The sequence below is a fragment of the Loxodonta africana genome, chromosome 7, assembly GCF_030014295.1.
Source record: "Loxodonta africana isolate mLoxAfr1 chromosome 7, mLoxAfr1.hap2, whole genome shotgun sequence".
NCBI classification, from domain to species: Eukaryota; Metazoa; Chordata; class Mammalia; order Proboscidea; family Elephantidae; genus Loxodonta; species Loxodonta africana.
The window spans coordinates 63300138-63315507 of NC_087348.1; the positions used below are offsets into that span (position 1 = coordinate 63300138).

Sequence of the window (15370 nt, forward strand, 5' to 3'; positions counted from 1 at the left end):
GGTCTGAGATGATTTCCTTATGCTTTACCATTAACAGTTATTCCATTCTTGCAAAAACTTGAAATAAAAAAAAATAATTAGAAGGAGGTTAAATGTTTTGCAATCTTTCAAATAATTACAGCAAAAGGAAAAAATGGGGGGAGGGGCGGGAACTGATGGTGATCAAAGACCGTCATAGCTTTTAATTTTGAAAATGCAAATCTAGAGCCTGTGATTTGTAGCTTGAATATGTATTACCTGCAGCCGATCAATGTTACCGGAATGATAAAAATTTCATGGGGAGCAATCAAAACTGCCTCCGTGCTTCAGGGAACAAGCATATTAGCAGGGCATGGAAGGGCTGAGTCATTCTCTCAGCTTTGGCGCCCTCTTCAGGACAGTTAGCTGATGATTTGATTTCATAAAAACATGAGCAACTTCCAATTAAAAAGTCCAGGCCTGGCCCTTGAAGGGGAGGGTGAGTAGAAGAAAAGGAAGGAGGGGCTAGGCAAAGCCTGATACTCCCTCACTGGCTGTATGCTAGCTGGCTTTACAGATCTCTCAAGCCAGTCTTCCCACCTGCTATTGGGAGCAACTGTAACAGAACCTACTAGAACACAACTCAAGCAAGGAGACAGGGAATGTCTCATCCTTTGGGAAATCATATAAACATAGGTTGCTGAAAGCCTATAAAAATGAACAGGTAGGCAAATACATGTATGCATACATGTGCATTCACATGTTATATATGAATGTGTATTTATGTCTACATGTATATGTGACTGTCGATGTATGTCCTTCCTGTGGGTATTTGCATGTCAGGGGACAGTTGTGTGTGTGTGTGTATTTAGGGTAAGAGTTACAAAATAAAAAAAAAAAATTTTTTTTTTTTTTTTTTTACATTCAATCATTAGCTCCCTACCTAGAGGCATGAGTTATCACTTCAGTGGGCAGTGTGATCAAATGCTCCAGCACAAGATCAAGTGCAGCATTTGAACAAATGCACTGGGACCCCTCAAGAGCAGTGCTGCGCTAGCTTTCGTCCTTCTGGGTTGAACTCATCCACATGTATCGCTGTGCCCATCTGACCCAGCACCTGACCTCTGACATTTGGTAGCACCCAGAGCCTATGTCCTTCAGCAAAGGTGTGTGATGCAGGCTGAGCTCCTAGGGGACCTCACAGGCCAGAACCACAAAAAGCAGCACCTGGCTCCAGTGGCCTCTCATGGTCCTATGGATGTGCACATCAGAAAGACTGAGAGATGGAGAGACAGAACCATGGAAGAAGGACAGAAGGATAGTCTCAGACACATACATCCAGGCTTGTGTCCTCAATACAACATCGGTTCTTTTGTTCTTCTAGAACTAGTCCCTCCCATTACCACTACCCTTGTCCACCATTCTTCTCCTGCCAAAAAACCCCAGCACTCAGCAGGGACCAGAGAAAAATCCTTAGTAGTATACGTGACGTGGTAAGAGACTGTGTGAGGATCTGTAAGTTTAAGGCAAACACTTCTATGACAAAAAGTCTCAGTTACTCAGCAGTTTTTTTTTTTTAAGTATATTTAGAATGTATTAGGACTGATGTTGGGCCCTGGTGGGTGAGGCCAAACACCCCACACATTCAGGCTGTTTCTTCTTCTGAGATGCCCTCTGGCCCCCATGGGGCTGGTGAGCTCCTCCTCATTCTGGGTCAGCTCAAATTTTCCTTCTCCCTTTAGCTTTCTCTAATCCTCTCCCAGTCCATGTTGTGTTAGTTCTCTCCTCAAGCACACTGTGAACACTTCTACTAGTTGCCTATCACATGGCACCTTAGTTATTTGCTTAAATGTTCCTGCAGGGCAGTCCTAGTTTCTGCCTGCCTCAAAGTGCCTAGAATCCACCAGAAAGACTCTTTTGCCCAATGACCCAGGAAGGGCAGGATAGTGGCCACTCCTACCTGTACAGGAAAGGTGCAACTGTGGCAGTGTTGGGATGGTTGTATTGCTGCTGGGGCTGAGGTAGCTGAACACTGACAGTATTGCTTCCTGTGGTCTGGGTGGTCCCCACAGACCCACTGACGGTCTGGCTGCTGACGCTGTGGTTCAGGGTGGTCCCTCCTGGGCCTTTTCCTTCTGAGGAGGCCAGGCTGGAGGAGGAACTGGAGTGTCTGCCGTCTAGCTGGGGCTTCTGCTGGGGTAGCCCCGAGCTCGGCTTCCCACTCCGACTCCGCTCCCCTTCCTTAGAAGGTGCGGGGGCACTTGGGGATTTCCCGGGCATGCTCTTCATTCCTGGTTTTGGTATTCCACTGTGGGAAGGGGCTGTGGCCTCCTTCTTGGCACTGCTGAGCTTCCCCCCTTTGGGGATGAAGCTGGCAATCTTGGAGGACTTTTTTGGCATCTCGGTCACTGCTGCTCCGCTCGGGTCTTCTTTTGGCTCTTCTTTGAGGTCCGGCCTCTCCGTCACCGAGGCTCTCTTGGTGAGATCTTTGCTTTTCTCCTTTTCCTTCTCCCGCTGTTGTTTCTCCTTCTCTTTCTCGTTGCCTTTCAGGGAACTCTTCTTGTTGGTCAGCGCCCGGCTGAAAGTCCTCTGGGCGATCCCCTTGAGTGCAATCTTGGGGCTATTGGATGCTGGGCCCACGGTGGGGAGGGTGCGGCTGACAGCCTCCATCTCCTCGCTCTCTTCAAAGCTAGGTAGGATCTCCAGCCGCTCGCAGCTCGTGTCCCGGGACGCTGGACCCTCACCCGCCTTGGAGCCCCCTTTACTGTTGAAGAGTTTTAGCTTTTCCAGCATGGACTTTTGATTGTTGGGGGCGGGCTTGATGGTTTCAGGGGTGGGCCTGGGGGTCTCGGGCATGGGCTGCTTGATGGAGAACATGGAAGAGGTGGCACTGTGCTTCACGCTGAGAGACTTGCTGCGCCAGGGCTTGGAGGCCGCACCGGGCTGGGGAATGGCCGAGGAGGCACTGCAGTTAGCGGGGCTGGAGCTGCTGCTGCTGTCCAAGGCAGCAGGTGCATTCTCGCTCATTCCGGGGTGGGAGGAGGCTGGGCTTTCCAATGGCTCTGCAGAGACGGGAAGACAGGGAAACTTTAAACACATCTATGGAGCCACACTGAAGGATGAGGGAGGGTATTCCTACCCAAAACTGAATAGCCAGTCTTCCCCAACCCAAATGCTGTTATCGCTCCATTACCCGCTTTGTGGCTTACCTCTGATTACATTTTAAACCCTAGCTCAACTTTCTTTGCTGTCATCATGCACCTTTCACAAACCATCCCCTCGCGCTCACCCTAGTGTGGGTTGTACAAATGCATGCTGATGTTAACACTAACATGCCCAAAACACGTGTAAATCTATGGAAATCCAAGTAAACAAACAAAAAAACCCACACTACCACTGTGCGGCTCAAAGCCCAATAAGATGTAGGAAATATCTACTGTTTTAAATTATTCAGTCTACCGCCCCGGTTTCCAGTAATGCAAAAGAACCAAGAATTACCTAACTTTAAGGAAACCATATAGCAGAGACGTTAAAACAAAACAAGAAAGCTGAAAAACAGGAGAAACCAAGTATAATCTTCCAAGGAGAATAATTACCCACAGAAGCTGCTAAGTCCTATCAAAGCATATATTTTTCCTATATTGGCACTTTAAAAGAGTTACAAACATGATTCAGGCTGGACTTAAAAAAAAAGATTTTTCTGCTTTAGAGTATAATCCGTGCACATGGCTTCACTGTAGGCAAGGAAACACACAGGTTATCTGAAAGTCAAGGCTTCCCCTTGGCGCTCAGGGAGTATCTCCCTGGCCTGACTCTTTTCTCAGAAAAGCCTCAAAATATTTCCGAGTGAGAGCCAGAATTATTCTGGGAAGGACGAGTTCCAAACTGGACTCTCTGCTTGCCACCAAGGCTGATCAGTATCCCAGGAACAAAACGGCAGCCCCCTTCTTCGGGTGGTGCTCTGAAGGACACCGCTCTACCTCCTAAGTCAGGGCAGCTTGAGAGAGAAAGTGGCAGGAAAGACTCATCACAGCTGAGCCATGCCCGTGCCCACCCGCGCCCCCATGCCTGGTGTACCCAACAGACAGGATGTGGCTCTTCAGCACCCAAAGAGTGTGCCCCATGTCTGCACAAAGTCACAATGACATTACTTACCTAGCGGCAGCCACTTTCTCCCACAATGATTCCCCAGGAAAAACTCTCCACCCAGAGAGGCGGCCCTTCCAATTGTCACAAGTGTTTTCGGTTAAGCTGCTCATGTTTCTAATTAACTTTTGTCATCCACAACTGCTCCAGTGCCCAGAAGCCTGCCGGGATTAACGGATGCTTCTTCTGTTCTCTCTCTCCCTCTCTCTCTTTTTTTTAATACCTATGTTCCGCTGCCTTCTAGCAACAGAGTAAACTGTATATAGAGCGGCTTTTTATGATTTAAAAGTCAACGGCTGCTGAAGCCAAGAGAAGGCAGCCCCTGTGTGGGGCACCAAGACGGTGCTGGGAGCGCCTCGCCGCAGACGAGATGCTTTCCTTCGCTTTCTCCCCTGCTCCGGACTGCTTGGGAAGCCACAGCTCCAGGGTGATCCAAAGCAGACCTCCCAATGTTTTAAAACACATACATCTTCCTGACTTACTGAGGATTTGGGTTTGGAGGGGAGGGTGCTCAACAATCCTCCCTAACAGAATGCACGGGGCATTGTTGGATCTTTTCCTGGGTAGAGTCAGAGACTGGTTTGGAAACAGGGTCTGGCTTTCAGAACCCACCCCCACTGCCCAACTTGCAGAAGGTACTATGGTCTTCTGGGCATCAGGAGGCACAGTGCTAGGCACACTGTGAAGACAGGGTTACTGCCCCTTCTTACAAGTAAGGGAACTCAGGCTCGGACAAGTTAATGATTGACCCTACATCACCTAGCTAGAAATGGACAGATCTGGGATTTGTACCCAGGTCTCCTGACCTAGTACTCTTTAAGACTGCATCACAGCTACCTCCTTTGTTTAAATTTAAACAGCAGCCACTTAAATGACCAGACGTCTTTGCAGGAATCACATTTTCTACTAGCTTAGTTATAGTCATGAGATCCACTACAAGGACCAGCTGCCATTGAGTCAATTTTGACTCATGGAGACCTCATGTGTGTCAGAGTAGAACTGTGCTCCATAGTTTTCAATGGCTCCTTATTTGCAAGTAGATTGCCAAGTCTTTCTTCCGGGGTGCCTCTGGATGCCTTTTTGGTCAGCACCTGGCTGTGTTAACCATTTGCATCACCCAATAACATCCACAATGGGGCATAAACCAGCCCAGACATTTGAAATGTAGCAGCATATAAATAGCACTCGTTGCCTTCCAGTCGATCCTGACTCATAGCCACCCTACAGGACAGGGTAGAGCTGTTCCATAGGATTTCCAAGGCTGAAAATCTTTCTCCTGAGAAGCAGCTGCTGGGTTTGAATCACAGATCTTTCGATTAGCGGCTAAGCTCTTAACCACTGCACACCCAGGGCTTCTATGATTGAAATAGTAGTGACCCTCTAATCACTGAGTTCCACTTCGCTTAGAGAAACTGCCTTTCCCTTTATCTGGGCTCAGATCTGGGGCAGATATTTCTGCCTTCACGGGGGAAGTGGCTCCTAAGTTATCATGCAATACTTCTGCTATGACATGGTGGTTGCAACAAAGGGTTCAAGCATAACAATTGTGAGGACAGTGCAGGACCGGGCATTGTTTTGTTCTGTTGTACATAGGGTCGCTACGAGTGGGAACCAACTCGACGGTACCTAACAACAACAGCTTCTGCTATGGGTCGGTTTCTTATTCCGCTCACGTAGGAATTCCTGCAAGGAGAGAGACCCCCCCCCAATTCATCCTTGTCTCCTAACACCTGCTGAAACATTGGAAATAATGAATGGTTTCTGAATCATTGGTTGGAGGCTTTGACATTTGCAGGTCACATTTAAGGGAACAGAGACACAGGATTTGTGATCATTCCTTATGGTTATAGTAAAACCTTTCAGCCTAAATGCAAAAAAAAACCAGGATCAGGACTCAGAGCTTCAGAATTTCCACTTGGCATTTAGCCTGGGCTTCCCTGGTTATGGAATCATGGGGACATTTCAAGGCCACTCATTACATCATTACAGCTAAAAAAAGGTAGCACTTCAGGATCATTCTAAATTTGGTTTCTAGAGCAGAAGTCTTCTGAGTAGGGCTAGAGGGCACTGGGGCATCTGAAGGTCAGATCATCAATACTTGGCACTCATGACATGGCCAGAAATCCCCACAGTAGTGAAGGGGTCTTCAGATCATGAGCTGGTTTTGGCCAGGTCAACTTGACTCAAAATCCAGCGTTTCTAGGGTATCATACCAGTGATTTCAGATCTTGGCTGAAGTGGCTGTTTGGGGGGCCTGTTCCTCTTTTCTTTGGAAAGTAGATGTTTCCAATGCTGGGGCTCTGGGATTCCCAGCATGAGACTTTCCTTACCAGCCTTCTGAGTCAGATAAACCGCAGGAGGTTTGTGGGTGAGTAGGGAGGCCAAATCTCAAGCTAATGTTGTGATCCTATATATCCCATTTGCCCCACAGTGCCTCAGTCACCTCCACTGTAAAAAGGAGAATGGACTATTTATCTAAAGTCCTTTCAACTCTGTTCCCATTCAGGTCTCAGAGAGCCTCCAAGAGGCCCCATAGGCTGGGATCTGGCCAGTGCTTGTCCCAATAGGTTCCAAGAGCACAGCCCTCACTTATTAAGCCCTATTACCATTCCGCGCTATGACATATGGTGGCTCTTTATCTTCAAACATTCCACCCTCCACAGTTCTCCTAAGATAATGTTTACTAACTAATGGAGAAAACTGGCTGAGTCAAAGTTGCATGTGAATTCAGAAATGCTAGTATCTATGACAACAAACCTGGGGGAGGGAAGGTAGGGTAAGTTCTTTAATATTAAAGAGCAAATTCTCTCCCTAATAACTATCAGCTCATTTCTTTTCTCGTAGATATGTGAACCTTCGTTAGAGCAAAGGAATCTAAGGAGGAGAAAGGACAAATGCATAAAAGAATGTTCTGAACACCAGTATTCTCCAAGCAGTGGCATGTGGGTCACTGAAATAGATGAGATTATTCTGGATGACACATGGATAAGAACGAATACTTCTGTATTTTAAAAGTTATATATTTATCTGATTGTATATGAGAAGAAAGATAACTAGTCCATATTTAAATGTCATGGATATTAAATATAGCATTTAAATTTTAAGTTGATTTAAGGAAAATATTAAATAAACACAGGCAGCTCAACGGTTTGGCAAAATGAAGGTTAGTGAAAGAATGACGTTGGTGACACACAGTTTGATTATATTAAATCAAGAAATAACCTATTTCATATTAAATCTATCCTTTTGGAAAACGTCATCAGTCAAATAGAAATCAAATAGAATGCCCAAATAAGTACTAGGTTCAAGTCTAATCTGAAATGGCTACATTTTAGAGCTTTATTTATTTAAGTGTATTTGTTTAGCTCGTGATGTTTGGTTGAGAATGGTCATATCTGGCAACATAACCTGGCCTTGTTTACTCAAAGGTAATTTAAAAAATTACAACTTTAACATTTTTTTGACTACTGAACATAGTAAAAATTACATATTACATCACAGCCCAGCAAATATCCACATACCTATTTGTAAAACTGGAAAAAAAAATTAAGACAGACTTTTACTCTGTGCAATACACTCTGGTACATTCTACTCTAGTCTGTTTTTGGAGTCCCCGAATGGTGCAAACAGTTAAGGTGCCTGGCTGCTAACTGAAAGCTCGGAGGTTGGAGTCCACCCAGAGGCACCTCGAGAGAAAGGTCTGGCAATCTCCTTCAGAAAAATTGCCCATTGAAAATGCTATGGAGCACAGTTCTACAATGCAGATCACAGACCCTTAAACAAATTTCACGACCCGACAGACTGTGATCTGATGCCTGAACACCTCGGTTCTAAAAGACCAGTTTACAAGTTTCACCCACCACCAACTGACATCCCACTACCAAGAATAAAAGGTCTCATTTGAAAATTGCAGACAGGATGCCTTTGAAGAAAAGGAGAAGCCCTTTTTTTTTTTCCTAAAGGGTTTGGGAAGCGCGTTAATCTTTAATCCTATGGGGAGGGAAAAGGTTTGGTTTTTCTGGCAGCCAGCCCTGACAGTAACCAAAATACTTTCTAAATGAAAATACTGTCTAAGGCAGATAAATAAGCATTTCTTCCTCTCCCTCCGTGAAGGTGAACATTGGCTCCAGGTCTCTGCCCTTCCCAGCTTTTCAGTTAGGAAGATGTTGGTGGTCTGGTCCCAGTGCCAACGGACACTCAGGGAGAGTGTCCTAGGCCGGCTGATCCCAACTCCTGTCACTACTACTGTGACTTTAAACCTGCCCTGGGGAGGGTTCCGGCTTAAATCCTCTCTGAAGTCTACCGGGAACAGGCCTGATAATTGGGCCTGGGAAAATGCTTGCAATTTCCTATAATTTGTCAAGCTGTCAATCTTGAGCACTCAAATTTGTTAGGATAATTGAAACCAGTTTTTTTTTTTTTTTTTTTACTTGTATAGACTCGAGTCACACAGTCTGGAGATTGTTTTCAAAGTTCTCTGGGTCAATCTCTTTACAACCCTGTTAGCTGCCAGACCACAGAGGGGCACTGGAACCTGACTTGATCCACTTAATGGTTCTGCAGGACAACTTGAGTGGCCCCAATGATCCTTCTCAGTAGTGTTGTAATCAACAGCTATTAATACAGGCATGGGCTAAAAAATAGTATTCCCTCCAACTCCTTCTTGGAGAGGATCAATGTAGGTACATAAAGGGGGAAGCACAGGGGGGGCATAAGAATGACCCAGGAAAGTGAGGGGCATGTAAGCCAAAGGAGCTGGGCTTTGGTAGACCAATATGCCCTAAGGGTCTGATTGTGTCTACAATCCCATAACTAAACCAATTGCCATTGAGTTGATTCCCACACATGGTGACTCCATGTGTGTCAGAGTAGAACTGTGCTCCACAGGCTTTTGGATGGCTGATTTTCTGGAAGTAGATCTCCAGGGCTCTCTTCTGAGGCACCTCTCTGGTGGACTCAAACCTACCCCCTTTCAGTTAGTAGCTGAGCGCATTCATAGTTTATAGTACCCAGGGAAACCCATAGGTTCTTAGAATGGCAAAGTTAGAAGAATGACGATGGTGATCTTTATAAGCAAATATTAAAAAAAAAAAAAAAAAGAATTTCCCTGTTTGTTTGATGGTTAATGAATCACAGGAAATAATATCAGTTTAAATATTGCATTATCCGTACCTGTTGCCGTTGAGTCGGTTCCAACTCACAGCAACCCTATAGGACAGAGTAGAACTGCCCCATAGGGTTTCCAAGGAGTGGTTGGTGGATTCAAACTGCTGACCTTTTGGTTGGCAGCCAAATTCTTAACAACTGCGCCATTGGTATTATTTTATTATAGCTTGTAGAAACAACTTCTGCTCTAAAGGAATAGAAATCCCTTTCAATAAACTCTAAGAGGTAATCGAATTACACCCCCCTGCTTCCCTCTTGAATTGCCCATCACCAACTCTTGCTCAATTTATTCCCTTAAACTGGGATGTGCCACTGCCCCCATCATTGTCTCATATCCATATCCAACTTTAGCCACCATCTTCCTCCCTCACAATTTCTTCTAGGAAATCTTCCAGAATCCCCAAATCAGAGTCATCTGAATAGCTCTAAGGATCTGACCAGGCCTATGCAAGGTCCCTGAACACTTGCTATGCTGCAATGTGCTCACTAGTTGCACTTGCCTTAGCTTACTTAAAAGAAAGTCAGTTTCCTGAGGTCAGGACCTCTGTCTGATGCAATTACTAGAACATCAGAAAATGATTGCTGGAAAAATCAATAAACAAATGAAAATGATGACACACACTAGATCCCTCTATGTGTCTCAAAACTATAAAATGTGCCTAGCTTTTCCCTCCAGGCTAATCACGTTAGCTGTTCTCTCTAAAGATAAGTGTACTCAAGCGACTGAAAATCCTGTGATGCTTTTCTTTTAAAAAATAATATTATTGTTTTTTTCATTGAAAGTTTACATATTAAATTAGGTTCCCATTTGACAATTCCTACACAAATTGTTCAGTGACATTAGTTACATTTTTCACAATGTGTCAACATTCTCTTTCACTATGTTCTGGTTGTTCTGTTCCCAGTATTCTAGTTTCCCCAGCCCTCTTATCTTGTCATCTTTGCTTTAGAGTAATTGTTGACCTTTTGGTCTCATATAGATGGTTTTTTAATGCAGTACTGTACTCACTGGTAACGTCCTTTATTTATTGTGCCATCTGTTATTTCACTAAAAGGTGATCTCTGGGAATAGTTTCAACTCAAGGTTTAGAGTATCTCAAGGTGATAGTCTCGGGGTGTGGGGTCCTCTAGTCTCAGCTTGTCTGTCAAGTCTGGACTTCTTAAGAATTTGAGTTCTGTTCCACATTCTTCTCCCATTCTATCAGGGTCTATCTATCGTGTCCCTGATCAGAACTCTCAGTAGTGGTAGCTGGGCACCATCTAGTCCTTCTGGTCTCAGGGTAGATGACACTATGGCTCCTGTAGGCTATTAGCCTTGTATCCTAGTTTCTTGTCTGAGACTTCGGTTTCCTTCTTTCTCTTTTGCTCCTGATGAGTAGAGACCAATAGTTGTATTTTAGATGGCTTTGGTGAGGCTTTTAAGGAATTTTTTTTTTTTTACCGTGTATATTATGGATTGAATTGTGCCTCCCCCGCAAAAAAGATATGTTGAAGTCCTAACCCCTGCACTGATGTGACCTTGTTTGAGGAAACAGGGGTTTTTCTTTGCAGATGCTATTAGTTAAATGAACAAAGTCATACCAGAGTAGGGTGGGTTCTAATCCTAATCCCTTCTGAGTGGCTTCCTATAAAAGAGAAGGACAGGCAGGGAAACACAGTCACACACAGAGGGAAGGACAGCATGTGAGGATCCATCTACAAGGCAAGGAAGGCCAAGGGTTGCTGGTGGCCACCAGAAACTAGGAGGGATGGAATAGTTCCTCTCTCAAAACCCTCAGAAGGAATTAACATAGTAAATATCCTGAATTTGGACTTTTGGCCTCTAGAACTGTGAGACAATAAAATTCTGTTCTTTAGAGCCACCCACTCTGTGGTATCTTGATATGGCCATGCCAGGAAACTAGGACACTATGTATGGTGGAAATCTTGCTATAAGAGGTGACTAAAAATGTCAGGTACAAATGCTCTTGTGACGATGCGATCTAAAATATACGTGCAGAGTGTAAATGCGCATCGTCCTGAAAGTATAAAGCTCACTCTCTTCCACATGAGCCTCAGGGTTACCAGGTTTTCCTCAGCTATGCTTTCACCCCAGAGGAAGAGGAAGGAGAAGAGGAAGAGGAAGGAAAGGCCATCAACAGCGGAAGTGACTAGGGAGTAATCGCAGTCATGTTTCTTTTTAACGTAAGACAAGGTAATTCTTTTTCTTTGGTGGCTTATTTTGGAAAAAATGAAGCGAAACTATGGGTAATGATCTAATTTGTTTCTTTGCTGGTAGCTAAAAAGCAGTTAAAGAAAATAAAGAAGTACCACTTTTTTACATAGTTTTCACTGTATTTCCTCCAAATAGTTCCATAAGATAAGTGTTCAAATCTCCCTTACTGTCATAAAGAATTGGTAAAGCTACACAAAGGTTACATTGCTGGAAATATTAATATACAGCTGGTCTTATGTCTGACCTTGTAGTAACATTTTAAAAAAAGAATAAAGTCTTAAAATCTCCCTCTCACACACAAAAAAATACTCTACATCAAAAGGTATACTATATGTATTTTTTAAATCCTCCCACTCAACTGGATAAGGACATAAATCATTTCACAGCTGACATTTGAAGAAAGACCAAAAAAAAAAAAAAAAAAAAACCCCAAACTCACTGCCTTTGAGTGGATTCCAACCCATAGCAACCTTAGAGGACAGAGTAGAACTGCCCTACAGGGTTTCCAAGGAGCAGCTGGTAGATTCAAACTGCCAATCTTTTGTAACCACTAGGCCACCAGAGCTCCTTTTGTAAGAAAGACAACCTTTAAAATAAAAGACTTTCCTATTCTCTATCTCCTATTTCTTGAAGCCCTATCGCCTTCAAGACACCTTTTTATTCTCTCTTGAACTTATTTGCTCAAAGTCCCAAGCAAAATGTTTCAGGAGAAAACTTCTGTTTTAATCGGTCAAGCCATTTCTCTGTCTTGTACCATATATGGCTATAAGAAAGCACAAAATTGGCCATAGAAAACCTTCTCTCTTTTTTCAACGGCGTATGAAATTTCACAGAGCGATTATAAACACTTTACAGGGGGCAAATCCCTTTCCTTCAGGAGGTCATTATCCACAGCTAACAGCCCTTTGGCAGAGGGAAAAGTTTGTACACTATCATAAATACACCCCCCTCTAAGACAGAGTTAGTTAAGGAATGTTTGCAGGCCTCCTTCCGCTAGTACACCAGCCCAATCTTCCTGCTTTCTCTTGGAGTACCCCAAATAGGATGGGTGCCCCAAAGAGGAGACTCCAAACCAGTGTTTAACCCAAACACTTTCCACTGAACCATACAAACAGGCAGTAACAGAGAGAAGGGGTTCTATGGTCAGGTAAGTTTGGAAAACTCAGGGCTAAATAGTAGCTAAACAAGTTTCTTGCCTGCAGGACTTCTCAGAGCCTTTAATATGCTTGTAAGCACTGTGACTATCCAAAAGGAGAATAATGAGATGGTAGGATTGCTAAATGTATTTTTACGACAGAACTGACTTTATGGCAGACAGCCTAAGGAAACAGCCTACTATGGGATGCATTTTGGTAAACCCTGTCCTATCAAAGATGTGGGCAGAAAATGGGCCACAAAGCTAATCAGATAAGAGAGCTGTTCAACATGTAAACCGTCACAAACCAGAGAGGTAGGGAAGGGAGAAGGAAGAAGAGAATTTCCCCGTGAAATTGTAATCTGATGGAGTACGGAATGCTTTCATGATATGCATCTTGTGCATTCTAGCATTAAACACCCTTGATCTGTACCTCCTGTTGCCATTGAGTCAATTCCGACTCACAGCAACCCTATATAGGTCAGAGCAGAACTGTCCCATAGGGTTTCCAAGGCTGTCATCTTTATAGAAACACACCTTCACTCTTTCTCCTGAGGAGTGGCTGATGGTTTTGAACTACTGAACTTTTGGTTAGCAGTTGAGTGCTTTAACCACTGTGCCACCATGCCTCCTAGAGAAGGTAAATGCTTGGTAAATTAGAGGGTCAGGGAAAAAGAGGAATATCCTCGACGACATGGATTGACAAACAGTAGCTACAACAATTGGCTTAAACATAGCTACGATTATGAGGATGGCACAAGACCAGACAATGTTTTGTTCTGTTATACACAGGATCACTATGAGTTGGAATTGACTCAACGGCACCTAACAACAACAACAACGTGTACCTGTTCCCTTTTATTACAAAAGGGTCCCAATAGACCATAAAATAAGCAGTTCAATTTAGTGAGATAAAATTTAAAAGTGAGAGTGTAAGGCTCTGCACTAGAGCCCCCAAACTAAATGAAAACAGTAAGGAGTTGTGGTTGGACAGTAGTATGCTTAAAAAGACATCTATCCTCAGTTAGGCCCACTGTGACTCCCCACTAGGACAGGGGAGTCGAACCAACCCGTTTTTTATATTTTCTCTGCTCCACTTCTACCAGAACAGATCTTTTTATGTGTAAGATCTTATTTGACAAAAGAGTTCCATGGTAAAAATTACTTTAAAACACAGATAAGAATATAAGGGCACAAGGAAACTCAATTAATGGAAATGAACAACCAGAATGGAAACAATGAGAATGTTCACACACGGTGAAGAACCTAACCAATGACACTGAACAACCTGTGTAGACATTGTGGAATGGAGCCTAAACTGCTGTGTAAACATTCACAGAAAACATACTATTACTTAAAAAAGAAAATCAACAACAATATTATTGTTAGGTTCCACTGAGTTGATTTTAACTCATAACAATGCCATGTGACACAGCAGAACTGCCCCATTGGGTTTTCTAAACTATAATCTTTCCGGGAACAGATCGCCAGGTGTTTCTCCCGAGGAGCTGCTGGGTGGGTTCAAACTGCCAACCTTTCGATTAGCAGCTGAGCTCTTAATCGTTGTGCCACCAGGGCTCCTTAACAACAATATTACTAAGGTTATATGTTAATACCCATAGCAGCCAGCATTTGTCGTGCACACATTTTATGCCACACACTGCTCAGAGCACTTTTACTCATTTGCACAGCAATTATTATTATTTCATTTTACTGAAGACAAAATTATTATTTCATTTTACTGAAGAGGAAACTGAGGCACAAGGGTTTAATAAGTTACACAAGCACAAATAGATTAGAGCCAGGTCACTTGATTTCAAAGTCTACACACTTTAGCTGCAATTCTATTCTACCCAGCCTTGAAAAGGAACAATAAACTGGACTCTTGAAGTATGTGCCCTTCTCCGGGTACAAGATACAGTGCTTTCATCAAGTCTTCTGTCAACAGCTTCTAGAGACTCTACAGCAAAGTTCTCTGACCTTTAACTCCTTCCCTGAGGAAAAAGGGAATTTCTCCCTCCAGGAGGTTCTTTTTAAAAATAGGAATGTCAAACAGTTTAGCAATCATTTAAATATGGTTTTTGTTCTTTAAGATTGAGGATGCTGGCAAAATGTCATCTTTCGGCTGTTATTTTTTCTGCCAATCAAAATGAGAAGCCGACCAAAGAACTGGCTTATTGTGTTTCTCTGGGGGAATCACTGCTGAAACGGAGAGCTGAATCGGAGTATTATTCACTATCTGTGATTGTATTATACCAAATGGGCAAGAACAGAAGAAAAAGAGCAGTCATTTGTCTTGATTCTGCCAAGTCTGCAGACACTTGGTATCAGGTAGATCAAATAATTTCAGGCTTCATGGATGTCACCGATCACACACAGCCCTACCAGACTTCTGAGTCCTTTCACCTGACAGTTGTCTTCTTAATGGAAAAACTGAATCCTTCTTTTGAAAAAACAAACTACTCTGAAGTAGAAGACACCCCTTGAGACCGCTCATCGGCGTACTCGCCCAAGGCAGGCAGCAATTTCCTCCAGGTGTCTGTTTTGTTTTATGGAACAGACCAGGCTGTGACAAGCTGGGGGCAGATTGAGTTTTCATAAATAGAGCATTCATCTAGATGAATGCTAGTAACTCTTCCGCAAAGCTAAGACATCTTTTCAAAAGCATATAATCATGATGAGGTGGGCAGAATGCTGAGGTCATTGTCTTCTGCTCCACGCTACTCAAACCACTCTTAGAATTATGCAAT

At 43.6% G+C, this 15370-nt stretch overlaps 1 protein-coding gene across 4 annotated transcripts in view; it reads right to left on the reverse strand.

Annotated features, from left to right (window-relative positions):
• NAV2 (neuron navigator 2) overlaps positions 1-15370 on the reverse strand; it is a 459088-nt gene that overhangs the window by 193172 nt on the left and 250546 nt on the right. For all 4 annotated transcript variants that reach the window (XM_023550786.2, XM_064288347.1, XM_023550784.2 and 1 more), the window contains exon 7: positions 1919-3020. In XM_023550786.2, coding sequence (XP_023406554.2) covers positions 1919-3020 — 1102 coding nt within the window. The remainder of the gene's footprint in view (positions 1-1918; positions 3021-15370) is intronic.